Source organism: Notamacropus eugenii, chromosome 4, assembly GCF_028372415.1.
Source record: "Notamacropus eugenii isolate mMacEug1 chromosome 4, mMacEug1.pri_v2, whole genome shotgun sequence".
NCBI classification, from domain to species: domain Eukaryota; kingdom Metazoa; phylum Chordata; class Mammalia; order Diprotodontia; family Macropodidae; genus Notamacropus; species Notamacropus eugenii.
The window spans coordinates 51337428-51364394 of NC_092875.1; the positions used below are offsets into that span (position 1 = coordinate 51337428).

The following is a 26967-nucleotide window of genomic DNA, read 5'->3' on the forward strand; positions in this document are numbered from 1 at the left end:
CTGTATTTTGTCAAAGGCTTTTTCTACAACTGTTAAGGTAATCATATGATTTCTGTTGGCTTTGTTATTGATATGGCAATTATGATAGTTTTTCCTAACATTGAGCCAGCCCTGCATTCCTGGTATAGATCCTACCTGGTTATAGTGTATGATCCTTGTGATTTATTGCTGTGATCTTGCTAGTATTGTATTTCAAATATTTGCCTCGATATTCATTAGGGAAATTGGTCTATAATTTTCTTTTTCTATTTTGGCTTTTCCTGGTTTAGGCATCAGCATGTTATTTGTGTTATGAAAGGAATTTGGTAGGACTCCTTCTTTGTCTATTTTTCTAAGTAGTTTAAATAGTATTGGCATTAACTGTTCTTTAAATGTTTGGTAGAGTTCACTTATGAATCCATCTGGCCCTGAGAATTTTTTTTTTCCAGTTCGTTGATGGCTTGTTCAATTTCTTTTTCTAAGCCTGGTTTATTTAAGTATTATATTTCTTCTGTTATCTGGGTAATTTATATTTTTATAGATGTTCATCCATTTTATTTTAGATTGTCAAATTTATTGTCATATAATTGGACAAAATAGCTCCTAATAGTTATCTTAATTTCTTCTTCATTAGTGGTAAATTGACCTCTTCCATTTTTGATAATAGTAATTTGTTTTTCTTCTTACTTTTTAAAATCAAATTAACTAGTGGTGTTTCTATGTTATTATTTTTTTCCCTCATAAAACCAGCTTCTAGTTTTACTTATTAGTTTAATAGTTTTCTTACTTTCAGTTTTATTAATCTCTCCTCTGATTTTCAGGATTTCCAATTTGATGTTTAATTGGAGATTTTTAATTTGTTCTTTTTCTAGTTTTTTTAGTTGCACATGCAGTTAATTTGTTTTTTTTTCTATTTTATTGATATAAGCAATTATAGATATAAATTTCCCCCTAAGTACCTCTTTGACTACATCTCATAAATTTTGGTAGGTTGTCTCATTGTTACCATTTTTTTAAATGAAATACCTGATTGTTTCTATAATTTTTTATGACTTTTTTTAGGACTAGATTACTGTTTCTAATTAATTTTTAATCTACCTTTCCATTGCCCATTATTGAATATAATTTTTATTGCATTATGATCTGAAAAGGATGCATTTAATATTTCTGCTTTTCTCCATTGGTTGTGAGGTTTTTAATGTCCTAACACGTGGTCAGTTTTTGTGTAGGTGCTATGTACTGTTCCTTTCTATTCCCATTCAATTTTCTCAAAAGATCTCTCATGTCTAACTTTTCCAAAATTTTATTCATCTCCTTTCCTGTTTATTTTTTGATTAAATTTATCTAGTTCTGAGAGGGGAAAGTTGAAGTCCCCCACTAGTATAGTTTTATTGCCTGTTTCTTCCTAAAATTCATTTAACTTTTTCAGAAATTTAGGTGCTATACCATTTGGTGCATATAGTTCTGTATTTTTAACAGCCTCCCTATTTGGCTGAGAGAGCTTAGGCAGAATGTCCTAAACAGCCAGGTTGTGTAGTGGATAGAGTCCTAGGCTCAGGAAAATCTGATCCTGAATATTTCTTCAGAGTCTTCCTTGCTAGGTGATCCTGGCAAATCATCTCCCTTCTCTGGGCCTCAGTTACTTCCTCTAAAATGAGGGGGACTACACTAGAGGACCTCTGGTCTTGTGACATGAAGAGTGTCATCTTGTACTGTGCTGAGGGCCTCCTCTTCCCCTCTCCTCCCTGCTTCTCCCCTTCCTAAAATCTGAGCTGGCCACAGTAACCAGTGCAGGGCTCACATTCATAGGCACCAAGCCTTTTGTGGATGGACCCTGCCTGGACATGACAGGGCTAGGCTCTCACTGCAGGATTTCAGGGGCACTCTGAATAGGGTTCCCTGATCTACTGGATCTGAGTTGGCCAAACAGCCACAGGCACTTGGAAACCTGGTTCTTTTATCCTTTTTATTCTGAGGTCAGTGAAGGCAGCAGTGGAGGGGTGGGGTGGTGGTAAAGAAGCACTGGCGTGAGAGCCAGAGGATCTAGGTTCCAGTCCAGTTTTTCTGTTACTTCCTAGGTGAGCCTCAGTTTCTTCATCTGTAAGATGAGGGGAGGGATTGAACTCAGTTGCCTCTGAGGTTCCTTCCAACTCTAGATTTTGGATCTTAGGTCTCTTTAAGGGTGAGGCCAAAGTGCTGACTTGTGTGTGGAAGCCTGTAGTATGTCTAGAACCCCCAGGAAGCCCCATGCCTGTCCCTGTAAGGCACACTGAGCTAAGGAGGACTGGGTTTGAGTTCTGCTTCCTTCCCCTGTCTGTGTGATCTTGAGTAAGGCCCTTCTCCTTTTCTGGCACTCAGTTTCCCCCTTTATAAAATGAAGATCCCAGCCTGGATAGTCTGTTAAGGTTCCTTCTTGCTCTCTTGATCTTTGGGATTTACTTCTTTGGAATGGTATCAATCCAAAGGGAGCATTGCTTCTCCCTTCCTACTCTGGAACCCCCGCTTATCTTCTCTCGGTCTCCCAGATTATCCCTTAAGGACCTTAGTAGCCTGGCCTACCTCCTGGGAGCACAATCAGCACAGCCTGGACTCTGACTCTGTATTTGCAGTTAGACACAACTGTTCCTTCCTAGCCCTGAATGGCTTCTCTGCCAGTGGAGTGATACGGGAGCACATGAGCCCCAAAAGAAGCAAGTCACCTGAGGTCTTGTTTCTGGGTGGTTTGTTATTAGTGATATGGAGCAGTCTTCCAATGACCATTAATAGTGTGCATTTTTTTCTTGAAGGACATATCCTATAATCGCTTACCTATTAGGGAGTGTCTCTTTGTTGTCTTCCCTTTTTCTACCTGGGGAAACTGGAACTCCCTGAATCACCTTCACAGGTTACTGGTTTTCCCCTGAAATACATTTACAAGTAGGTTAAAATAAACCTAAGCTTTGCACTTATAATGTGCAGGGCCATGCTATAGGAGTTATGAAGGAAGAAGATGAGACATGGTCCTTCCTTCAAGGGGCTAATAATCAAGTCAAGGATATGTGCACAAATGATTGAAATTACTGGCAGAATATGCTCAATGCTGTATTTTTTAAAAAAGGAGTAGAAGGACTTCTGAAGATAGGCTGGGGTGATCAAAGAAGACTTTGGGGAGGAGAGAGCTTTTGATAAAGATCTTGAATGAGGGATAGTATTTTAGTGAGTGGACATATGGGGAAAGCAAGAGGGAAGGCTGAGTAGCATTGAAAACAACAGAAACATGATCTAGGTAATGACATCCAGGAGGACCCAGAGAGGAGAAACATGGTGGAGAACATTGGGCTGGTGATCCGCAGAAGTAGAGCTGATTACTTTCATCAGTGTGTAGACTACAGACACGATGCTCTAGTCACATTATTAGATCCCCACAGTGAACATTTATTAATCACCTACTCTGTGCCAGGCACTGGGCTAAACTCTGGAGATACAAAGGAGGGCAGAAGGTCAGCCTTGCTCTAAAGGAGCTCACAATCTACAACATGCAGAGAGCTGTGTACAAACAGAATCTGTGCAAGATAAATTGGACATATCAGTGGGGGGATTAGAGGAGTTAGAACAGGTTTCCTGTACGAGTCAGGGAACCCAGGAGACAAGAAGTGAGGAGGGAGACAGCTGGTGAAAATGCCCGGAGTTGGGAAATGGAGACTCTTGTGCAAGGACCAGCCAGAAGGCCCATGTCGCTGGGTCATTGAGTAGGGGAGGAGCAGGGGAAGGTGTGAGAGGGCTGCAAAGGTAGAAAGGGGCCAGGTCATGAAGGGCTTCAAATGCCAAACAGGGTTTGATATCTGATGTTGGAGATTATAGGGAGCCCCTGGAGTTTATTGAGGAGTGTGACATGGTCAGACTTTAAGAAGATCCATTTGACAGCTTTGTGGAGGAAAGCCTTGGAAATGAGGTAACATGCTTCATCATCCTTCCTCTGAAGAAAGTGGAGTTCTTGCGTCTTTCAGAGTTGTTTTTTATCTTTATGGTACATTGTTACTACGCCTTCTCTCCTGGCTCTTCTCGATTCACTCTGCATCAGTTCATATAAGTAAGTGATGGCAACAAGACTCAGGTCGAAAGCATTTGGCGTCCCCGGCACTGATCTGTGGAGCTCTCTCCATCTTTTAATAAACGAAAAACTACAAAGCGTGCGGCAGCATGCGCAGTCAGTTGAGAGCTCAGATTTTACTTAGCCGGTTTGGCGGCTGATCCACTTGAGAATTTTCTGGGAGTTTGCAGAAGATATTGAAACAGTAGAAAAATCTTGGGGGAAAGAAAGATGACAGTGGAGGGACATGAAAGCTAGGTTCAGGCATTTGAAAGGTAGCTGGCCATCTGCAGGAGGGACTATACTCACTATGCTTGGCCCCATCCTGCAGAGCCAGGAGCAGCTGATTGCAGAGTTGCAAAGAGCCAGATTTAGGATTGATGTCAGGAAAAACTTGCCAACTCTGGAGCTGTAGAAAAGTTGAATGGGTTATCTCTGGAGGTGGTAGGCTTCCCTCTTTGGACGGCTTTATGCAGAAGCTGGATCATTACCTTTTTCAGCATTTTTTTCATCATCTTTCCCTGCACCTACTTTTGCACTGAAGTCACTTGTTTTTACTATGCCACTGAGCTTCATCTGAAAAATGAGGGGGCAGATGGAGATGAGGTCTCTTCCAGCTCTGGGTCCATGCTTTCATGCTGATTTAATTTGGAGGACTCTTCCTACCCCCAATGAAAAAGTGTATGACATTGGAAATTTATTTTTTTTAACATTACAATAATTTTCTTAGGTGCTCTTTCTTCCCCACTGAACCCTTCTTTGTACCAAAGAGAAAAGTTAAGCAATGCTTGCTGACCAAACAACCACATCTGACAGTAAATTCCACACCCACAGTTACCTCTTTCCCCCTCCCAACCCCTCAAGAGGACAGAGATGTATTTCATCAGTTTAGAAGGACTTCCCTGAGGTGGAGGGAGCTGCTCCGCCCATGTCCTCCTTGAGCAAGCTGCTCTTATCTTTGTGGTGTGCTCATCCTGAGCACTGCCCAAAGTGGGATCACACCATGGCCCCTTCAGTAAGATTTCTTTCATGTTCCTTTTGGGCCTGTGACAAAACCGCGCCCCCCACCAGTTTCTTTATTTCTCCCTTAAGAGAACTCGTGAACCCCTCTTGCGTTTGCACTTTCTGCCTATGTTCTGGTTTTGGTTTATGCCTAAAGTCAATATTGACACCATTCAGTTCCTCCAGTAGCATGTTGACTCACTGAGCAAACATCTTATATTTGGGGCATGAACAATTAAGTTAATGCTGATTGACAGCCTAAAAACTGGTTCTCCACACTTTGTGCCCCTCTGTTAGCATCACCGTAGAGCCATGGGGGCAACCCAAACTGGAGGATCATTTTATAGTTTTCTCTGTTTTCTGGGTTGCCTGGGCATTTAGTGTTAGGGTTAGAATCATTGTCTGGTGGACAACTCCCTGGTGCTGAGCATTTCCATGCTTTGACCGTAGCTTGGCTTTCACAGAGTAGATGTGGTCTGTTGCCAGGACTATAACTGAAGCCCTTCTAGCATGGTAGGTTCTTAATTTATGCTCATCTCCCTTTTACAGGTGACTGAAACAGACCCAGAAAGATCTCTTCTTTATTCTTGATCTCTTCTGATAATGTGATTCTAGTAGAACCATATGGATGATTCAGGGGCAACTTCTAGCCCAAGTCAGCACGATTGTGGCTTTCCTGTCTCATCATTTATTTAACTGATTTGGATGGGAAGCACTATGTACACCTTAAAAGTGCTCCATGAGTCACTTCAGTTGATCCTTCTCACTACAGTGAGGATGCTCATTTTGCCAGTAAATGTCCCCTTCACATAGCTAGTCTCAGGCAGGATTTGAACCCTAGTCTTGCCAACTCCAAGTCTAGCATTACATCACACTGCCGTGTAGTTGGCTCTTGATTGGCCTTGACCATCTTTGCATGTTCCCAAGGGCTTAGCAGTGAAGGAGGCAGCAGTATTGCTGCCCTGCCCTTCTAACAAAGCTTCATGGGACTTGGCCACACCAAGCTGTCGTCTTGATTTCCTGTCTTGGGGGAGCCTCAGGATCCCATGAACATGAATTTTACTGTCTTTTTTGATTGTGCGTTCCAGCAGATTCTGCTAGTGAATGCCCATGTTCCCTTTCTGCTATGCTGGAAAACCCTTGTCGTGAAGAGTAGTCAATGGGCCAGAGAATCTTTAGTGAAGACCTGATCTAGCCCCCTCATTTTTCAAATGAGAGAACACAAGCCCTGAGAAGGGAAGGAGAGGAAGGGTGATTACTCTCTCTAATCTCTTCAGCAGTCCCAGGACGTCTGGTGCAGCTGGCTCCCTGACTCTCTGCCCCCAAATGCTGCTGGTCTCAGTTCTTGTCTCTACTGGGCTTGGGGGTACAGACTACTGCAGTTTTTGCCAGTCTTCTTCAGGACACCTCAGGCACCTAATCCCTGCACCCTCATTTCTTGCTGGTCATTCGCTCCACCTGGGTGGTTTGGGCATTTCTAGGGATTTGGGCTGGGTATCTCCCAGGACTGCTTTAGCAGTTTGTGTTCCAGACAGCAGGAGGAGCAAGGCTCCACTCCTAACAGAGAAGGAGCCACAGAGAGAGTTCTCCTTTTCCCAGGACATCTCTGGATGTGTGCAGTGTTGGAGAAAAAAGTGAATTTGGAGTTCGGGGACATGGGGTCCAATCTCAACTCTGCCACTTTATTAGCTGTGTGATCTTGGGCAAAGTACCTTCTGAGCCTGTTCCTTCATCTGTGAAATGAGGGGTTTGTAGCACATGGCTGCCAAGGTCCCTGCTAACACTAAATCTCTGATCTTTCTCTAACCTTTAGTTTCCTCTTTGGGGCTTCTTCTTGACCCTCTCTGGGGCTGCCCTGGCCCTCCACCTTTGTCCTCTTTTGAGTCTGTCAGACTGGCAGTAGAAGTAGGGGACCCCTTTCTCACCCCTCCACACAGTGTGCTCTGCTGCTATCTACATTTCCAGCCAGAGCGCCTTGCTGTCTGTCCTTTCTTCCAGTTTACCTTGGCTTGATGCTTTCGTCTTGAATTGTATTGTTGTTGTTTTATTTTCTCTTTGGCTTTGGAGGTGCTTTCAGCCTTCCTGCTGGTATCACAGAGGCACCTGTCCTGCCTCCAGAGCCTGAGACCCATCCCGTATAGAACAGCTTGGGTTTTTGCATGTGCCTCTTGTCTTCAGGCCCACTTGGTCTCCAGCTAGCGCAGTGGCATGTAGTCTCACCATGATGGTGTACCAAGTCCTCTGCCTTGGGTCACTGGCAGACTTTTGGGTACTGATTGCATGCCTATTTTAGCCCCCTTTTTTTTCCTCGGATGCCAAGAAGCTGGCCTATTTGCTTCCTACATTGCATTCACCACCTCTTCCGGGTTAAAGGGGAGGAGTCTGGGGAGGAGTCTTGAGATAGGGCAGAGTCTGGAGGCAGAGAGGGCAGATGGTTGGAAGGATGGGGATAGGGAAGACACCAGGGACAAGCAGAGGGTTGTAGGGTTGGGGGTGCTCTGGGGATGGGGCAGAGGGCTGAAGGGATTGGATGGTAGAGGATATGAATTGGTCAGGTTGGATCCTGGTCTCTCCCTAGGTTCAGGACTTGGTGTGCCACCTCCTTCAGAACTTACTAACCCAGCCAGTAACCTGGCTACAGTGGCTGTCCTGCCTGTCTGTGCAGAGGTGCCCATGGTAGCCTTCACCCTGGAGCTGCAGCATGCTCTGAGAGCCATTGGTCAGTATGGAAGAAGGAGTATCTTGGTCAGCAGTGGGGAGGGCTCCCTAGGCCTATCACCCTGTGGAAAGGAGCAGGGCAGGGGGGAGGGGGGAGTTACAGAGGATGCCCCATAAGATATCCTCCCTTGTTTCCTCCAGGCCCGACTCTGCTCCTCAACAGTGACATCATCCGGGCACGGCTTGGGGCTTCAGCCCTGGATAGGTGAGAGGCTTGGGAGGCAGAGGGGGCTGCGAGGTATGAGGGGCTGGAGTCCTTCGCTGGCATGGGTACTCATTCCTTCAAGCCTCTTGCAGCATTCAGGAATTCCGGCTGTCCGGTTGGCTGGCCCAGCAAGAGGACACACACCGCATTGTGCTGTACCAGACAGATGGCTCCCTCACTCCCTGGACTGTGCGCTGCCTGCGCCAGGCTGACTGCATCCTCATTGTGGGCCTGGGGGACCAGGAGCCTACTCTTGGCCAGGTCTTGACCCCTGACCTTCACCCCCTCTTGTCCCATTGTTGGCCTCCTGGCCCTGTTCTGACCTGGTCTGCTTCCTGTGCAGCTGGAGCAGAGGCTGGAGAGCACGGCCGTGCGAGCCCTAAAGCAGCTGGTTCTGCTGCACCGGGAGGAGGGTCCGGGTCCCACCCGCACAGTTGAGTGGCTCAATATGCGTAGCTGGTGCTCAGGCCACTTGCACCTGCGCTGCCCACGCCGGCTCTTTTCCCGTCGCAGCCCTGCCAAACTGGTACCACTGGGGCTGGGGGTGAAGGAGGGAGGACTTGGGGAGGGCAGGGAAGCAGAGGAAACAGAGGATCATGATGCTGACCCCCGCCACCTCTGCCAAGTGTACATTCTCACCTTACCTCCCCAGAGAGAACTCTATGAGAAGGTCTTCTCTCGCCGTGCTGACCGCCACAGTGACTTCTCCCGCTTGGCACGGGTGCTAACGGGAAACACCATTGCCCTCGTCCTTGGAGGAGGTGGGGCCAGGTAAATTACAGCTCCAAACATAGGGGGAGAGGGGGAGGGGCTAGAGAAGGGCCAGCTTTTGATTGGGGGCTGATCATTGATCCTTGGCCCCCAGGGGCTGCTCCCATATTGGGGTGCTGAAGGCTCTGGAGGAGGCTGGTGTGCCTGTGGACATGGTGGGTGGCACATCCATTGGCTCTTTCATTGGGGCCCTGTATGCAGAAGAACGCAGTGCGAGTCGTACTAAGCAGCGTGCTCGAGAATGGGCCAAGGTATGCCCAGGACTTTCCCCATGCCCCCCCCCCCCCGCCCTGTACCCTGAGATCCCTCTTGGAACCCCTCATGCCTGTTACAAACTTCAGTGGCCCCTGTGAACCAGTTGGGCTCCCTTGGTAACCCCTTGAGAGTGCCTGAGGTTCCTTGGTTCCCCCCAGTAAACCTCAATGACTCCCTGTGAATCCCTCAGGCCCCTTTGGTCACCCCCTATAAGCTCCACAGACCCCCTTGGCATCCCCCTGTGAATCTTAGCAGCTCCCTGGCTCCTTAGCCCCTGGCATCAAGCTCCCTGGCCTTCTCTCCATGTCTCCCACAGAGTATGACATCAGTGTTTGAGCCGGTGCTGGACCTCACGTACCCTGTTACCTCCATGTTCTCAGGCTCTGCCTTCAACCGAAGCATCCACCGGGTTTTCCAGGACAGGCAGATTGAGGTGCTGCCCTTCTCCTTATGGGATCCCCTCTATCCCTCATAATTTCCACATCCTGATCCTCAGACACCTTTCTTCTACTCTCTCCCCGCTACCAAGCTCTGACATCTTTAACCTGCTCTCGGTCTCACCTCCTTCCTTTGGTCAAACCCTCAGGCATTTGGCTTTGTAGTTTGAGTCCAGAGACTGACCTGTTCACCCATCCCATTTTACCACTGCCACAAGGGCCTTGCAGGAGGCACCACTCCCTGTTTTTCCATTTCCCTGTTGGGGGAAACAGGTAAATGGCCCCTACTCATTTCCTGGCCTCAGCAGACATGGCCCCAATTTGACAGAATTTACAGCCCCAGAAGAGCAGGGGTCTAGGCACTGTGAGCCTGGCATAGCACTCCAGGTGATTGTTATGGGAGCAGTTTTCACCTCATGGGAGGAGTCACTTCTTCTGTAGGCTGCTCTCCCTTTTCTCCCTGCCCCCCTCCCCCAACTGACTCAGCTCCTATTCTCTTCACCCTCCTCTCCTGCCCTCCTTCTGTCTGGTCTGGCTTTCATGGGACCACTGCTCCTCTGACTTTGTGGACTATAGCCATTAACTTCTTATCTGGATGTACCAGCCTTACCCAAACCTTGTGCCCTGGGGCTTTGGGTGTGGGCGTAAGGTTATGCCATAATTAGGCTGTGGTTTCTGCAGACTTTTTGAGCCTCCCACCTGATTCCCAGAGGAGCAGAACATCCCCTCCAGTTGAGGCTGGGTTACCTGGAGGGCAGTGAGGACGTGAGCCTTCATGAGAATGGAAGATGTTTTCTCATTGGGCTCCAAAGAGTAGTCCTCTGACTTCAGACCTTCTTGTCTCAACCTGGACATTGCTGCCCCTGCCCCTGTCCCTTCTTTGATTCTTGGTCTGTTTTCTCCACTCTCTTCCACCCTTTGAGCATCCTCATCTTTACGTTCTTGTTCCATGCCAACATCTTGCTCATGGTGGGAGCTTTCACTTGGTTTTCCTCCGTAAGTACCATATAGCTGTCCTACCTGTCAGATCAAATCAGTTCCCGTTGCCCAGCTGCCATTTTAGCTTTTTTCCCCTTGAACATTCACCCCAGTGCTTGCTTCTAACCAGAGGAGAAGGGGTATCCTTTCTGTTCTGAAATTGGAGGGCTCCTCTATCTCCCCTCCCCTTCCCCCAGTTCCTTCTTAGTATCTGCTGTCCCTTGTCTTGGGGCTCTTGGATCTCTCCCACGTTGCCCACTCCCTAACACCTCTCAAACTTCAGAGGTGACAATCCCTCCCACGGTCATGACCATTCAGCTTAGACCGGGGTGGTTCTTTATTTTTTCTTAAACATATTTTAATTTCATTAAATATTTCCCAAATACGTGTACAATTTTTCTTAACATTCATTTTCTAAAATTTTGAGTTCCATGTTCTCTCCCTTCCTCCTGCCCCTCCCTTCCCCATTGAGAAGTTAAGCAAGATATCAGTTATACATGTGAAGTCATGTAAAACATTTCCATATTAGCCATGTTACACATACATGCGCACGCACCAAGAAAAATAAAAAAGTGCTTCATTCCATCCTGAGAGTTCGTCAGTTCTCTCTGATGGTGGAGAGCTTTTTCATCATGGGTCCTTTGGAATTGTCTTGGATCCTTGTCTTGACCAGATATAAAAGTCTTTCACAATTGGCCATCGTTACGTTGGCTGCTGTGTGCAGTGTTCTCCTGGTTCTGCTCACTTCACTCTGCATCAGTTCATAGAAATCTTCCCAAGTTTTTCTGAAGCCGTCCTACTCCTCATTTCTTATAGCACAATAGTATATTCCATCACAATCATGTTCCACAGCGTGATCAGCCAGTCCCCGGTTGATGGGCATCCCTTCAGTTTCCAAGTCTTTGCCTCCATGAGAAGAGCTGCTAGAAATATTTTTGTACATGTGGGTCCTTTTCTTTGGTTTCATCGGGATACAGACCTAGTAGTGCTACTGCCAGCTCAAAGGGCATGCAATTTTCTAGCCCTTTGAGCATAGGTCCAAATTGGTCTCCAGAATGGTTGGATCAGTTCACAGTTCTACCAACAATGCAACCCCTGATCTAATGATCAGGGATTTTTAACCTGGGGTCTGTGAACATGTTTTTAAAAAAAATATTTTTATAACTGTATTTTAATATAGTTGGTTTCTTTTGTAATTCTGTGCATTTTATTTTATGCATTTGAAAACATGATTCTGAGAAGAGGTCCTCAGGCTTCCCCAAACTGATGGCCAAAGAGTTTAAGGACCCCTGGGAGACTGAGAGCTTCTCCACATGCATCCATCCATCCATAAGCATTTATTAAGCACCTGCTATGTGTCAGGCCCTAGGGATACAAGTACAGAGAACAAACCAATCCCTACCCACAGGGAGCTTATTTTCTAAGGGGGGGAGACAAGAAGCATATAAAGACTTTTATTCTTGGTGTGTTTGTAAGCCAGGGACCTTCTCCGTTGGGGTGCTGTTCCTGGGGGCACAGGGAGGGAGAGGAAGAGGCACCTTCTAAAGATACGATTGGTCTGAGCATCAAATATGAGATAATGTGTGTTAAATATTTTTAAACATGAATGTGTTATGGTTAGCTATTATAATGCTTCTTAAAATCTTTTGATATAATTCCTACCAAGAGAAAAGTGAGGCTTTCGCCACATTCCCTTCAGCCTTCCTTGATCACTGTCCTCCCATTGCCTTCCCTGTGCCCTTGTCCACCATCTTTGTCCACTCATCATTGTCTCTTTTCCCCCAGGATCTGTGGCTGCCTTACTTCAATGTGACCACAGATATTACCGCCTCAGCCATGCGTGTGCACAAGGACGGTAGGCCCCGCGAGATCCTTTCTTCTAGGGTCCATGTCTTCAGTCGCCTTCAGGGGACCTGGCCACCAAGGAAGAGGGGTGTGGGGAGGGTGTTGGGATCTGGTCCTGCTCAGAACACTCACTTACTAACCCTTTGATGGTAATGTTGGCACTGTCCCTATGCAAGTTCCCCCTCATTGAAATCACTTGAGGGCTCTTGTGTAGGAAGGCTGGACTGTGCTTTTCTTTGGAGTGGATTCTCAGGGAGGGGACTAGGGTGAGTGTTGGTAGTTTTCAGCTTTGAAGGGTCATGGTTTCTGGGGGCCTGGGTGCAGGGGAAGCCGGAGCTGAGCCATCTGGGACATTGTTAACAGCTGAGCTGCCTGTCTGCCTTGGGGTGCTGACCAGGGCCCAATGACCTCTAACCTCTAACCTGCTAACCCACCAGGGACCCTCTGGACGATTTGGACTCCCAGGACCTGAGCTGGGAGCAGATTTGGGGGCCCCACCAAAGGTCCCCATTGTCCCCAGGTTGAAACTGCACCTTGCTGTCGTCTTCTAGTCTTCCTTCTCTTTCCCTCTCCCCATCCCTCCATCATGGTATTCCTCTTGCCATCTCTCATCCTCTCTGTTCTTATCTTCCCCTTCTTCCCCTCATCTTTTCCATTTGTCTGGTGGCACCCATGCCTGTCTGCCCCCCACTGCCCACTTATTCCCCTGGCCCCTCGTCATTCTACTCCCTTTCATGTTCCCATCTCTCCCTGTCTCCTTGAAAGCTAGTGTGTGGGTACATGTAGCCCCATGCTTTCTGCAGCCCATGCCTTTCTGCTCTGTCTCTCACGGTTTGTCCCTTCTCTGAAGGCAGCATGTGCCTAGGTCCAGTGCCTTCCATATCTCTCCCACCTCCATGTCTTTCCTAGTCCCTCTTTCTCCCTCACATCTTGCCCCACTCTGTTGCTTCCCCATCCCTCTACACCTGTCCCCCTGTCCTCTCACACTCCCCTCCCACTCTGTCCCCCGCAGGCAGCGTGTGGCGGTACGTCCGGGCCAGCTCTTCCTACAGCCCGTACCTGCCCCCCCTGTGTGACCCCTCGGATGGGCACCACCTGGTGGATGGGTGCTATGTTAACAATGTCCCAGGTCAGCACCGGGGGGCGCTGCTCTTGGCCCCCCCTCAGGTGAGGGGGGGCCCTGGGGTGGGGGGCCTTACGTGGTGTCCCCCCTCCCTGGGCAGGGTCTCTGTGGCGGTATGTCCGGGCGAGCATGACGCTCTCGGGCTACCTGCCCCCACTTTGTGACCCGAAGGATGGCCACCTGCTCATGGACGGCGGCTACATCAACAACCTGCCAGGCAAGTGGCTGGGCTGGGGGTGGGCATGGGGCATTGCATGCAGACACAGATGAGCATGGCTGTGCACCTATGTGGGCACAGAAGTGCACAGGAGCAGCCCACGGGAGTCTGGAGCCTGCAGACACAGAGAGGATTCAGACACTCATCCAACTAGCTTCAGTCTTGCAGCTCCACCGATCCCGGACCAGAACTAGGGACCCTTCATTTCCCTTCTGGGCCTCTAAGCATGAGCCCTCTCGTCACCGAACAGGTCTCCTTCCCTTATGCCCTCCCCTGCTCTCCCTCAAGCACAGGTACATCAGCTTACCCCCTATAAGTCCTGGGGACCTGGGTACATGGGGTTCATGTGGGTCACCTGTGGCTCCACATACATCACACACAGAAGGCAAAGGGAAGGAAAACATTCTGGAAAACTGAAAGGTGTGGCAGAAGGCTGCCTCCTGTGCCTTTTCTTCCCTGAATCCTTTCCCTCTTGGCCTCTCTTCCCTCTTTTAGGGGCGGGGTGGGAGGGAAGGGGCTCCTTCCCTGCCTGTCTGGTGGCTCCAGCCTCATGCAGTCCCTCCTGGGGACAGTGGGCCTGACCTAGGGTTCAGAAGCAGTCTGGCAGAGGAACTCCATTTCCTGGGCACACCCCCCAAAAGGAAGTGCTGAGTGTTCACACCCCAAAGCCCATACACACACCTGTGATAGCCCCTTTGGCCTCCCTCAGCCCTCTATTATACTAGCTGACCCCCCTCTCTGCCCTACAGCTGATATTGCCCGGAACATGGGGGCGAAGACAGTGATAGCCATTGACGTAGGTAGTCAGGATGAAACTGACCTGAGCAACTATGGGGACAGTCTGTCGGGTTGGTGGCTTCTCTGGAAACGTCTCAACCCCTGGGCTGAGAAGGTCAAGGTGAGTGAGGCCTCCCAACTCAGAGCCTGGGGCAGAGGATCCAGGCTGGGCCCAGCTGGGTTAAGCCAGGCCCTATTCCTTTGTAGGTGCCGGATATGGCAGAGATCCAATCCCGCCTGGCCTACGTGTCATGTGTGAGGCAGCTGGAGATAGTGAAGTCAAGTTCCTACTGTGAGTATCTGCGCCCACCTATAGACTGCTTCAAAACCATGGACTTCGGCAAGTTTGACCAGATCTATGTGAGTGTGGGAGGGGTGGGGGGAGTGAGGATAGAATGGTGGGCAGGAATGGGGTCAAGTTTGGGGGTGTGGCTTTGGGGGGAGAGGTCTCAGGTTGAACCCCTGCTCCCAGCCTTCCTTTGGCCCTGCAGGATGTGGGTTATCAGCATGGAAAGGTGGTGTTTGGGGGCTGGAGCCGTGGGGACATCATTGAGAAGATGTTGAGGGACAGGCGTTCTGCTGACCTTAATGAGAGTCGACGCACCACTGATGTGAGTCACTGACCCCCCTCACCACATCCTCTGCCCGTGCATCCCTGTCCTCCACCCCCACTTACACATTGACTCCCATGGTGATTCCTCAGGTGCTGACCTGTCCCAGTGCAGGCTTTACTGATCTAGCAGAGATCGTGTCCCGAATTGAGCCGACCAAAAGTTATGTGTCTGACAGCTATGCTGATGGTGAGGGAAGGGGAAGCTATGACCTGGGGCCCTGGGATGGGGGAAAGGCTGGTTGTGGGGAGCCAGAGGAGGCCCAGTCAGCCTATGACTTTCTCTCGCCCTGAATCCTAGGAGAGGAATCAGATTGTCTGACAGAGTATGAAGAAGATGGTGGCCCTGATGGAGCCCGAGATGAAGGGGGCTCCCCTGGAGGGGGGACCCCCAGCAGCACCTTTGAGACTGTGAGTAGAAATAGCTAGTGTTTCCTCCTAGGTTTCCCCTTGAGCTCTCCCAGCTCTGTTCAAACTTCTGAGTCTCTTACCCCCAAGCATCCTCTGACTGCCTCCCCTTTGCCCTGTCCCACTCCTGTTATGGGCTGGCCCACAGAAGGCTGTTGCTATTACAGGATGAAGAGAAGAGTCTGAGGCACAGGAGAGTCCGCCCCCAGGACCCCCCTGGTTCTACTGCGGAGGCCTGAGTCTTCTCTGGAGGGGGTCCCATCCTTCTATCTTGGGAGTGACCCTAGGACCCATCGGGCCCCAGCCGAGGGAAGGGTGTGGCCCAGGGTGGGGAAGGGCCCCAAGTACCAGCCCTGCCCGCCCACTCCTCAGCACCTGCACTGGACCTAGCACTGGACTGAGCTGTCCTGGGGGGGGGGGAGGGCCTGCACTGAATTGACCCCTATCCTCCCTCCCACCCCAAATAAATGCTCATAGCTTCCTCTGTGCTTGCTTGCTGCCTATTGGCTCCAAGGACTGTGGAGTCCCTGAATCCTCTTTCAGGCAGGCATTGGGCGGTTGTTTGCTCGACTGGCCACCAGGGGGCCATGCTTCTCCACCATTGAGCCAGTCCACATCCAGTGGTTTCATGTAGTCTCCCCTAGGCAGGGGTTCAGAGTTGTGGGCTCACAGCCTGTCTGGAGGAGCCTGCCAGATGGAACACACCCAGGGAAGAAAACCTGCAGACCCCAGCCCAGCCAGGCTGGGCTAAGGGCCTCTCTTTCCTTTCTTACCCTCGATGCCTCATAATCCAGATCATGAGTACTCTTTCTGGGTTTACTTGTGAGGGTAAGTAGATGCTCTGTATATACACATTCAGAAGTGTGTGACAGTTAGAGAGTGACAGTCAGGTAGTGCAGGCCCCAGAGTCAAGAAGGGGTTTGGAGGAGCGCATAAAGAGAGGGAAAAGTCTTTGGTAGGCAGAAGCATTGGGTAGTGGCATGACAAAAGCCACAGGGCTGGTTTGGGAAAGTGAGGACGCTGTGCAGGGATCTAAGCTGTGGAACTTCATGGCGTGGGAGCATGTGAGGTGAGGATGGGAAGGTGGATGAGCCAGGCTGTGAGGTTGGGGTTTTAGTCAGGGAAAAAGTTCTGTTCTCAAGCAGGGCCCAGCACTGGGCCTTGGGCCTCACTGAACCGCATCAACCTCCCAGGGCAGGAGTGGGGAACTTGTGACCTTGAGGCTGCTTGTGGCCCTCTAGGTCCTCAAGTGCAGCCCTTTGACTGAATCCAAACTTCACAGAACAAATCCCTTGAATAAAAGGATTTGTTCTGTAAAACTTGGACTCAGTCAAAAGGCTGCACTCGAGGACCTAGAAGGCCACATGTGGCTCAGTGCCACAGGTTCCCCACCTCTGTGCTAGAGATTCTAGTTCCTTCCCTGAACTTAACCAGGGGATCTCTTCATCTGGCCTCAGAGCTTTCTCTTTTCATTGCTTTCATTCATTCATTCATTCATTCATTCATTCATTCACCTGCCACTGAGCTTCTGTTCTGACCTTCCTGGTCCCAACTGGGCTCAGAGATCTCTACTTCTCTGGTTAACCTTACCCTTTCCCATGCTGCCACCCCTAGAACAGGGTGTCCTGCTCTAACCTCTGCTCCTTTCCTCTTATTACCTACCCTGTCTGTACACATTGTACACCATGAGGACTTGGTTATTTTTTTGAAGATTTATTTACAAGGGAAATATACAAATTCAGAAATAATGCACTGGGATAAGGTGATTAGGAATGTTCATAATGGAAAATGACCTAGTTCCAGCCAGGGTGGTGCCGAAACTTTCCTATCTTTTGTATCTAGCTCAAGTTCCCCAAGTCTAGTATGGCCTGTGGTTCTCTCTAAGCCTCTAGCAGCTCTCCAGAGAATGGTGTTTGTCACCCCCAGATTGGGGATTCACCCACCTGTACTGCAACATCCATTGTACAGCCCTGGAGCTACTCTCAGCCAATCAGGAAGCCTCCTAACAGAAGCTCCTGGCTCTGGGGCTTTCTGCCCACATTCCTCTCCAATCCGATCACTGTCTATCTCCCTCATTCCCCTCCCTCTGAGCAACACAGACCCAAGGAGAATCAAGCAGTCAATAGGACTGTTCCTATCGCTTAAAAAGAGGCAGTTTGGCCCAGTGGCTGGAGTCGTTGGGCCTCTGACATAGGATGGCTCTGCTATCCTGAGCAGGTTACTTGTCCTCAGAGTCCCAGGGAGCTAAGACTTAAGTTGTAGACTAGGTGCTGACCTTCAGAGAGATCTTTTAGCACTGTACCTGGCTCATAGTAGGTGTTCAATAAATACTTGCCTATTGCACCTTGGTAGAGGGAGTTCCTTGCTTGCCATACTCATGCACCTGGGTTTGTTTAAAAAATACCTGGATCACCTGCAGTGCTCCCAAAGGTCAGTCTTTTTCAAGAGACTGTGTGGTATTAGAGAAGACTGGAAAAAACAAAAAACCAAACCAGAGAACTGGCTTTGAATAAGTGTGTCACCCTGGGCAAATCACTCGAGCTCCTTGTCACTGTCTCCTCACCTGTAAAACAAGGGGAGAAAATGATTCATTCTCAGCTTCACAGCATTGTTATTGGGAAAGCCCTTTGTAAACCACAAAGCGCCATGGAAATGGGAGCTCTTACTGTTATTACAAGTGGGATGTGATTAGGCCTGTGCATTATTAGGCAGGTTACTGTGGCATCAGTATGAAGGATGAGTCTGAGCAGGGAGAGACTCGAGTCAGGGACACCAGGTAAGAGTCTATTGTAATAGTCCAGGGGAGAGGTGAGGAGGGCCTGAATTAGGGTGGGGGCCGTGGGAATGGAGGGGAAGGATGGAAAAGATACTGCAGAGATAGAATCAGTGGGATTTGGCAAATGCTGGGCTGTGGGAGGTGAAATCAGAGGGGTCAAACTCTGAAGTTTCGGGCTTGGGTAGCTAAAAGAATGTGCAGTGGACAAAAAGGGAAGCCACCACGTTTACCAGGGAAGATAAAGTTGGTTTTGAACTGTTGCGTGTGGGGTACCAGGAACATCCGGTGTCTAGAGCTCAGAGAGAGGTAGAGCTAGTGGTGCAGATTTGTCTGGCATCTGGGTAGAGGTGATAGTTGAAGCCATGGGAATGGATGAAATCAAGGGGGAAAGTGTTGGGAGAGAAATAAAGATGCCTGAGGGAAGCACCCAGGAAAAATGCTTAGGAATTAAGAGAATGAGGAAAGACTGGAGAGACAGTAGAAAAGGGAGCTGGGTAGAAGCCACAGGAAACCCAAGGTTGGAGGAAATGTGGGACAATCTAGCAGCCCCCAGGGTTTAACTGGCTAGTCTCCTACGCCCAGATTCTACCTGCTAGGACCTAGAAGGAGGTGTCCTCCCTCCCTTGCCCACCAGCCCTCGCCCCTCAAAGCCCAGGGGCCCCAGTTCCTAGCCCCTTGACCAAAGTTCCCCCCTCAGAATTACAGCAAATTAGAGTGGGAAGGGGCCATAGAGACCAAGCCCTCCCTGGAAAAGAATTCTCTTTATAGAATCCCCACAAATGGTCATACTTTGAAGACCTCTGAGGAGCAGCCTGCTACCTCTTAAGGTAACCTTAGGGAGCTTTCCCTTCCCCCATGCCTTCTACTTGGTGTTCTAGTTGTACCCTCTGGAACAACTCTTATCTGCCTTTCACATATCGGCGCTTCTACAGGCCTCTCCCTGAGTCTCCTCCGGGCTAATTCCATCCCCCACCCCCCCAACCTCAGTTCCTCCCCTCCAGAGGACTCTTAGATCTTTGTCTGGAATGTATCTTTAGGGACTTTCAAGTCCCAGACAAGAAATCAAAGCATTTGAAGGAACACTTGTAGAATTTCTTTTCTACAAGGTGAAGGTTGGGACTTTGGAAGGAAAAGAAAGACACAAGAATTGAAGAGTTGAAGATATCTATCTTCATATCTATGGAGACAAATGATATTTGTGTACACATATATAAAAATGAATATGTATATATGTGTGTCTGCATGTGTATGTACGGTGGCAAATGAGATTAGTTTTTCTGGATCATGGCTTAGGATACCAGAATGATGGGCTCTTCTTAACCAAGAATGTATTTATCTGAGACTTGCCAATATTCAGGCAAAAGTGTAAACTGGATTCCTATGAAGGACACCAGATAGGAATTGGAGGCGTCAAGGTGCCTCATGAGGAAATAACTCAAAGGAGTTGAGAACAAGGGCTTAGACGCCTATACCCTAAGGACCATGAAGATTCCAGATATCAAAAGATGATGATTTAGTCAGTATGAACACTCTCCACTGTCACCAACCTCTCACATCTCACCATACCTTGGAAAACCATTTCATGGGTTGCCATGGTGAAAAGAGGCCATTATTTAGATAGAAATAAAGATAGATAACTATAGATATAGATACTTAAATATTATATATAATCTATATAGTATATATGTATATCCCCGTGTGTATATTTATACATGTACAATCATGCCAAACATATCCATATTGCAAAAGAACACAGACCAAAAAAATAAAGTTAAATAAGTTTGCTTCAATCTGCATCAGTTCTTTCTTTGGAGATAGATAGCATTTTTCATCATAAATTCTTCAGAATTGTTGTAGGACCTACAGAAAGCTTATGGTCCATGGCCACAGCCTTTAGAAGTCAGCATTCCCTCTCCTTGACCAGGCACAAGAGGGAGAACTTTAATGGAAACAAGGTTTAACCAAGACTATAAATCTGATCTCATCAGTATCACCAACTCTTGGTGAGATGGACTCATGAGTCTGGAGCATAGTGGAAGAGTATTCCTTATTCAAAAGAAACATCTAATTGAGGGTACCCTAGAGTAGCATGGTATATCAGGACCAACATTCGTGTGGAAATCTACAAACCTGCCAGGAGAAATGCAGCGGAAAGAATGCAGGTGAGGTTCAGGAAAACAGGTGATGTCACTTTTGGAGTATACACAGAAGAGGAGGGATGGGATGTTCTCCAAGAATGAAATTCTGTTGACAGAATTATGTCAATAATTCTATGAAGAAAAGAGGATGATCTTCAGGGAGTGCTCATTAGGTTTAGATGGGCATGTACAGGGGATAGGAGCGAGCACTGGTAACCATGACGGAACACCGAAGCACGGAGCAGTTCTGTACAAATACCTTCCTGAAGGCTAAAGCCTTAAATGAGTGGAGACTTACTGCTGAGCAATTATTGTGGAAATAAAGGCTGCTTCTTGGAGGGAATGGTGTAATGTTAAGAAGTGCGAGAGGACAACTAACCATTTCAGCTCAACCCAACTGAAGGACTAGGGGGGAAACTGATTTCTTTAGTGTGGGGAACTCCTCCAGCTTACACAACATGTATGACTCAGTAGATGAAGGGAGGAAATAAGTTTTTATTAAACACCTACTATGTACTGGGCACTGTGCTAAATACAGATACCTCTCTTGATCCTCACAATACCCCTGGGAGTTAGGTGCTATTAACATCCCCATTTTACAGCTGAGGAAACTGAGGCAAACATTGAAGTGACTTGCCCAGGGTGACACTAGTAAGTTTCTGAGGTTGACTTTTAACTCAGGACTTTTCTGATTCCAACTCTGGTGCTCTACATTGTGCCATCAGCTGCCTCAAATGAGTCCTAGGGAATGTGCCAAACAGATGTGAAGTGACTAGCTAGTAAATGTCTAAGGAAAGGTTTAAACTAGGTGTTCCCTTCCTAATTCGGAGTTCCACGCCCTGTCCCGTATGCTGCAAGCATTTATATGCCTTTATGTGCATTATTATCCATGGGATTCTGGGCAGGTCACTTCTGTACCTCGGTTTATTCATTTGTAAAATGAAGAGGTTGGACAGTCTCTAGGGTCCCTTCCAGCTCTAAATCTATGATGCTGTGATACAAAAACAATGAAAAACAATCCCTACCTTCAAGGAGCTTACATTCCCCCTGAGGTTTACAACCTGTAAATAGATGAGGATAATTTGGGTAGGGACTGAGCACTAATGATTAGAAGCGGAGAAGGCTTGGTAGGAGCTGACATTTGAACTAAGCCTGGAAGGAAGCTAAGGATTCCTCAGGATACCTCAGACTGGGAAGGGTAAAACAAACAGTCACAACAAATTAAAGTCCAACATAAGGGTTGGTTGGTGGGTTGTCTTTCATTCTTCAATAAGACCAAAATAACTTCACGATGCTAGAGTCAAGTTTCAGTGGGTCTGACAGTGGCTGATAAGACCAATAGAAGATCAGAATGTTCTACCACAGGTCGGGCACAAATAGTTCGTGTGAACATTTGGGGTAGATTCTCTAAATTTGTGCATCCTGAGTTTCCTTTGAGTTGTTTAAATTCTGCTTTGCTCATAGAGCACAGCACCTCCTCTGGTGTGGGCACCCCATGCTGAGCAGTCCTGTGCCAGCGTCTTCCATGTCACATAATCAGTTCCAAAGTTCTTAAGAGAGACCTTGAGAATGCCTTTGTAAATTGTAAAAGAGCTCTTAGCTGCTTTAAAATCCCCAGATCTGCAGATATGATTGCTGAGCTGTGGCCAGTGAAATTGGCATTGTGAATGGGAGAAGCACCAGAAGATTAGAGATGGGTCTCCATTTCATATCCAGGATTCCAGGAGAAGGAAAGAAGATGGGTTCTGTAAATCGTAGACCTTGCCACAGAACAGGTACTCAGTAATCTTGGGAAAGCAAGCAGTGATCGTTAGGAGTGCAAATTCATTCGGAACATGTCATACAACTGATCTAATTTCCTTTTGTGATAGGTACTAGATTGGTAGAACTGGAGAATGAAGTAGACACAATGTATCTAGATTTTCAAAAGGCATTTGGCTGTTTCATAGTATCCTTGTGAGTAAATAGTATATAGGCTGGATGTGCACAGTTAATGAGAGTACCAATGGGTTGAACTGGTCCTAAGGAGTATTGATTAGTGAATTAGCGTTAACCCTCATAGAAAGAGATCTCTGATGGTCCCTGTTGTTCAGTTTAGGATCACAGATTTAAAGCTCTGAGGTCATCTAATCCAGGGTTTCTTAAACTTTTTCCACTCAAAACCCTTTTAGCACTTCTTAAGCTGTGTCTTGAATCCACCCCTTTCACTTTACAGGTGAGGAAACAAGCGCTAAGAGCTTAACTGTCTTGCTCAGTCATACAGATAATATTTGGTAGAGACAAGATCCAAACTTAGGTGCTCTGATTTCAAATCTAACACTTTCCATTATGGATTTGCTGAGGACAGTTAGGTGAACTGCCTATGAAGTAGCTTCCCTGGTAATTCAGCACTCGGGATTTGGTGCTTTCCCTGGACACAAGCTCTCTCTTTAGCAACTGTCAAAGCAGGTAGAATGTTCCCTCCAAGTCAATTTCAGGATCAGTGAAATAGGGAAAAGCAGCCAGACAGGAGAAAGAGGTACTACTACACCAGCCATTTCTGACCTACAATCCTGTGCTTTATAACATTATCTGGACACTAAGCAAATAGAAATGAACAAAACTGAATGTCCTTAAACATTGATCTCAGGTGCTATAAGTTTCTCACCACTTTAAGCATTGTAATTGTTTGAGACTCTCCGTGGATCTAGGATTCAAGTTTAGATATTAGGGGAAAAAAAAGGTAAGAAGGGGAAGAAAGGCTAGTAAGTTGGCTTGTTCAAAGGCATAGGTGGCTACTAATGTCCCTCCTGTCATGTGATCATAGATTTTGAGCTGTAGTGAACCTTAGAGACAACCTCATCCAGTTCCTTCATTTTACTTTACAGATGAGTACCTGAAGTCCAGAAAAGTTGTGACTTACCCAAGGTCACATCGGCTGCCATAATAAAGGACAAAGCCAGGAATTAAATTCATGAATTGTGATTCTGAATCCAGTGCTCTGTCCGGGACGTCTTCAGATTTTCAGATGATGCAAAGCTAGGAGAGACAGCTATTATTTTAGACATCAGATTCAGGATCTAGAGATATCTTAACACCCCCAAGCCTCAGTCTCTCATCTTATTTAATTTTTAGTTTTCAACATTCACTTCCATAAGATTTTGTTCTAAAATTTCCCTGCTTCTCTCCCCAAGAAGGCATACAATCTAATATAGGCTGTACATATACATTCATATTAAACACATTTTCATATTAGTCATGTTGTAAAGAAGAATTAGAACCAATGGGAGGAACCACTAGAAAGACATCTCTCATCTTTAAAAGAGGAATTACAAGACTGAGGGACAGCGGATAGCCCCCATGCTACACTGGTACTCCTGAGGTGTCAGGAGAATTTAAGGAAGATCTTTTGCATTTTGGCAGATGCCTTCTGTCAGATTTATGAGAGGAAGTGCATGAGATTCCCATAAGATTGGAGGAATAGATGTATTTCAATCTGCATCAAGTGAGAGAATATCAATGTTGATGAGGTCACAGATCCATGAGGAAAGCCCTTTGCTGACCTTAAAAGGCTTTATATGATGTGGGCTCTTATCATTATAGACAGGTTGGAATGATAAGACTATAACAGGATGAAATCACACAAGTTGGGAGGGGGGGAAAAGAGAGAAAATAGTTCATGTCAAAAGGACGTGGGGCTATCAGTGGGCTGCAAGCACAGTTGGTATGAGCTGATGAAAAGACATCCAGAAAGGTCAAATTCAATTTAGGTTGCTGAGTCCCGAACAGAGGAAGCCTTAATTTTCTATGTGATTATGGGACAGACCACATAAGAAGGACTCTGTCTAGATTTTGCTGCTACATTTCAGGAAGGATGTGACAAGTTGGAGAGGGACCAAAAGAGGGAAGTGAGGGGACTCAAAGCTGTATCATGTGTGGACCACTTAGAAATGACAGCAATGTAGATGTAGGGGCAAAGTAGGATCAGTAGCTTCAGATATTCAGAGGTCTCAGATTTGGGTGCAGAGACCAGCACCAGGACTATCAGACATGAATTCTATATGAGGCAGACACCAATATAAAAACTTTCAAATAATCTAACGGTGAGCTAGGGCTAAGCTCTCCTTATAGGCAATAAGCTCTCATTTTACTGTAGCTGTTCAAGCAGTGGCTGGATATTGTGGAGGGGATTCCTGAATTAAAAGAAAAACTGACCTAGAGGGCCATTACAAGTCCCACCTCCAAGTGTATGATTCTAGGACCAGAGTAGTGACCATTGGGGGATTCCCACATTTGAGGGAGAAAAGAAGAATCAGGATAGTGTAGTATCTCAGAAAAGAGGGGGGAGATGAGGACAGGAAAGATTTGGATTTTAAAAATTTGGAGGGAACATTTTGATAGGAAGAGAACCCAGATTTCTGAGGGTTTCAGAAGCACGTATTTCTGTACTTTCCAGCAATTTGAAAATTCAAGCCAGTTGGGCAAGCATTAAATGACAAAAACCTCAAAAAGCAGTCCCTGCCCTCAAGGAGATCACATTTTTCAAGTAAACAGATGAGTATATACTTGGAAATGGGGGGAAGGGGGAAATCATGAAAGGCATCCAATAGTACACAAAATACGCCCCCAGAGGCTAATCCAGCTGGAATATAGGGATCAAGGAAGACTCCCCCCCACCCCTCGCTAAGGGAGACTGGGTATGTTCATAGGCTGAGGAGGAACCAGAGGAGAGGGAGAAACTAAAGATGCTAGAGAGAAAGGTCCTTGAGGATGCTGGAGTAGTTGGGATCATGGGCATAGGGCGCAGGTGAGAGTTAGTTCTGGCTATAAAAAGGGACAGGGAGGAAGGAGAAAGGGATGGTGAAAACACAGGAAGACTTCATTGTGTGGGAAAGGGAAATTGGGAGAGATGATTGGGACCTTCTTTGTATTATAGGCAGTTCAGTTTCCTGATGGGGCAAAGAGGGTGGGTTGGAGATTTGAGGAAAGAAGCTTTGGAATGACCATTGTGAGAATACCTAATGGAGTTTATTAGTTGAGTAAAAGACTTGCTGAACAGCCAGCCAGCCCTCCTCCCCTCTCCTGGGCCATAGGACCCCCTGCCTATTCCATGTCTGAGAGGGAGTCTTTTTTGGATGGGTCAGAGAAAGCTACAGCCTCAGTGGGAGGGACAGAACCCATTAGGGGCCAGGGGAATTCTGGGAGCATGGATCAGAGCAGTAATTTCTAAGGCCAGACTGGAATCCTGAGGACAAACTAATCCGCTTAACTGGGCTATGGTCCAGAATGGTGGGAAGGGCTTTGGAGGAAGGTGGAGGGCCCCTCTCCAAATCCCCCTTGGGAATGATGTTGTGAGGGGGAAATGGAAGCTTTCCCCTCCAAATCCCCTTGGGAAATGGAGTGTGGGGATGAAGGTAGAGCCCCCCCTTTAAAATTCTTCTTGGGAGTGGTACTGATGGGAGATGGAGGACTTCCTCTTAAACTCTCCCTTCTGAACAGTGTTGAGGGAGAGAAGCCCATGCCTGAACTACAAATTCACCCTTCCCCCATTGTCTGAGAATCTGTATTGTTAAGAATATGTATAATACTTTATTATTACAAAGCATTTTCACAGACATTACTTCATTTGATTCCTCTGGGGTAGGTAGTAGATGTGTTTATTGTCCCCATTTCACAGATTAAAAAAAACTGAGGCTCAGAGCAGAGTTGCCCATAATTACAGTGGGTAGTTGGTGGCAGAAGTAGAATCAAACTCAGATTTTTTGCCTCTTAGTCCAACGATCTTTCCACTGTTCCCCATGATTCTGCTCCCCTGAGACCCCAGGGGCCTTCCCAGATGTTGATAGTTAGATCTCAGTCTTTAATGACTGGGGCTGGTTAACCAACGCCCATTTAATTAGACCTGGAAATTCTTCATTGCCAACCCCAGATTCTAGGGTGCCATGCACCTGGATCTTATTTAGGGAAGAATGATGTACAAGAAGGGGAAGGGGCCAAAGGAACTCTGGCCAAGGAGATAAGTTCAGGAAGACTGAAGATTTGGGGGCCTGGGTCCTGAGGAAGAAAAGCAAGATCTACAAGAAGGTCAATGAGGGCTTTGATACCTGGGTCTCCTCTCCCCACAATCCAGAGGAGCTGGGGGAGCCGGGCTGTCTGGGGGAGCTGCCCAGGCCTGTGGGGCCTGCCCTGTCCCAGGGAACAAGCCCCCGGGGAAGGGCTGGGGCTTCAATTAACTGGGCATCATGGGTGGAACCCCAGCAGGAGGCACCCAGCTGCCCTGCCATGCAGCTAGCTCTGGGCTGGGTGTACCAGTCAGGCTAGTATGGGGGTTGGAGGGCTGAGTGCTTGGGTCCTGGGAAGGGAGCAGTTCCAGGGTGGGGGGTAAACACTTAGATCCTTTTCTCTTTCACACCCCTCTACCTGCACTCAATCCCGTTCCCACAGCTTTGTCCACAAGATCCAACTGCTAGACTGCAGCCATTAACGTCAGCATGGAGTAGGAAGAGAACCCACAAGGGGTGGCTGGGAGGCAGAGGGGCAGGACTCGCCTAAGGGAGAAGATGCCATGTTGATTTTCTGTTGTTCACAGAATCATAGATCTGAAGTTGGAAGGGACCTTAGAGGTCACCTGGTCCATCCTCTTCATTTTGTAGATAAGGAACCAGAGGTCAGGAGAGATT

At 47.6% G+C, this 26967-nt stretch overlaps 1 protein-coding gene across 13 annotated transcripts in view; it reads left to right on the forward strand.

The window, feature by feature from the left end:
- Nucleotides 1–15875, forward strand: part of PNPLA6 (patatin like domain 6, lysophospholipase) — a 38541-nt gene extending 22666 nt beyond the window's left edge. For 6 of the 13 annotated variants that reach the window (XM_072600858.1, XM_072600854.1, XM_072600857.1 and 3 more), the window contains 16 exons: nt 7629–7769; nt 7910–7973; nt 8066–8234; nt 8317–8499; nt 8626–8744; nt 8839–8995; nt 9316–9432; nt 12200–12269; nt 13272–13388; nt 13483–13599; nt 14349–14497; nt 14584–14736; nt 14868–14987; nt 15080–15176; nt 15288–15397; nt 15562–15875. In XM_072600858.1, the coding sequence (XP_072456959.1) occupies nt 7629–7769; nt 7910–7973; nt 8066–8234; nt 8317–8499; nt 8626–8744; nt 8839–8995; nt 9316–9432; nt 12200–12269; nt 13272–13388; nt 13483–13599; nt 14349–14497; nt 14584–14736; nt 14868–14987; nt 15080–15176; nt 15288–15397; nt 15562–15633 (1955 nt within the window). In that variant the 3' untranslated portion in view covers nt 15634–15875. Of the gene's footprint in view, nt 1–7628; nt 7770–7909; nt 7974–8065; nt 8235–8316; nt 8500–8625; nt 8745–8838; nt 8996–9315; nt 9433–12199; nt 12270–12696; nt 12870–13271; nt 13389–13482; nt 13600–14348; nt 14498–14583; nt 14737–14848; nt 14988–15079; nt 15177–15287; nt 15398–15561 lie in introns of those variants that run through there. The other 7 variants (XM_072600851.1, XM_072600853.1, XM_072600852.1 and 4 more) reach the window with 5 other exon arrangements.
- Nucleotides 15876–26967: the final 11092 nt, after the last annotated feature.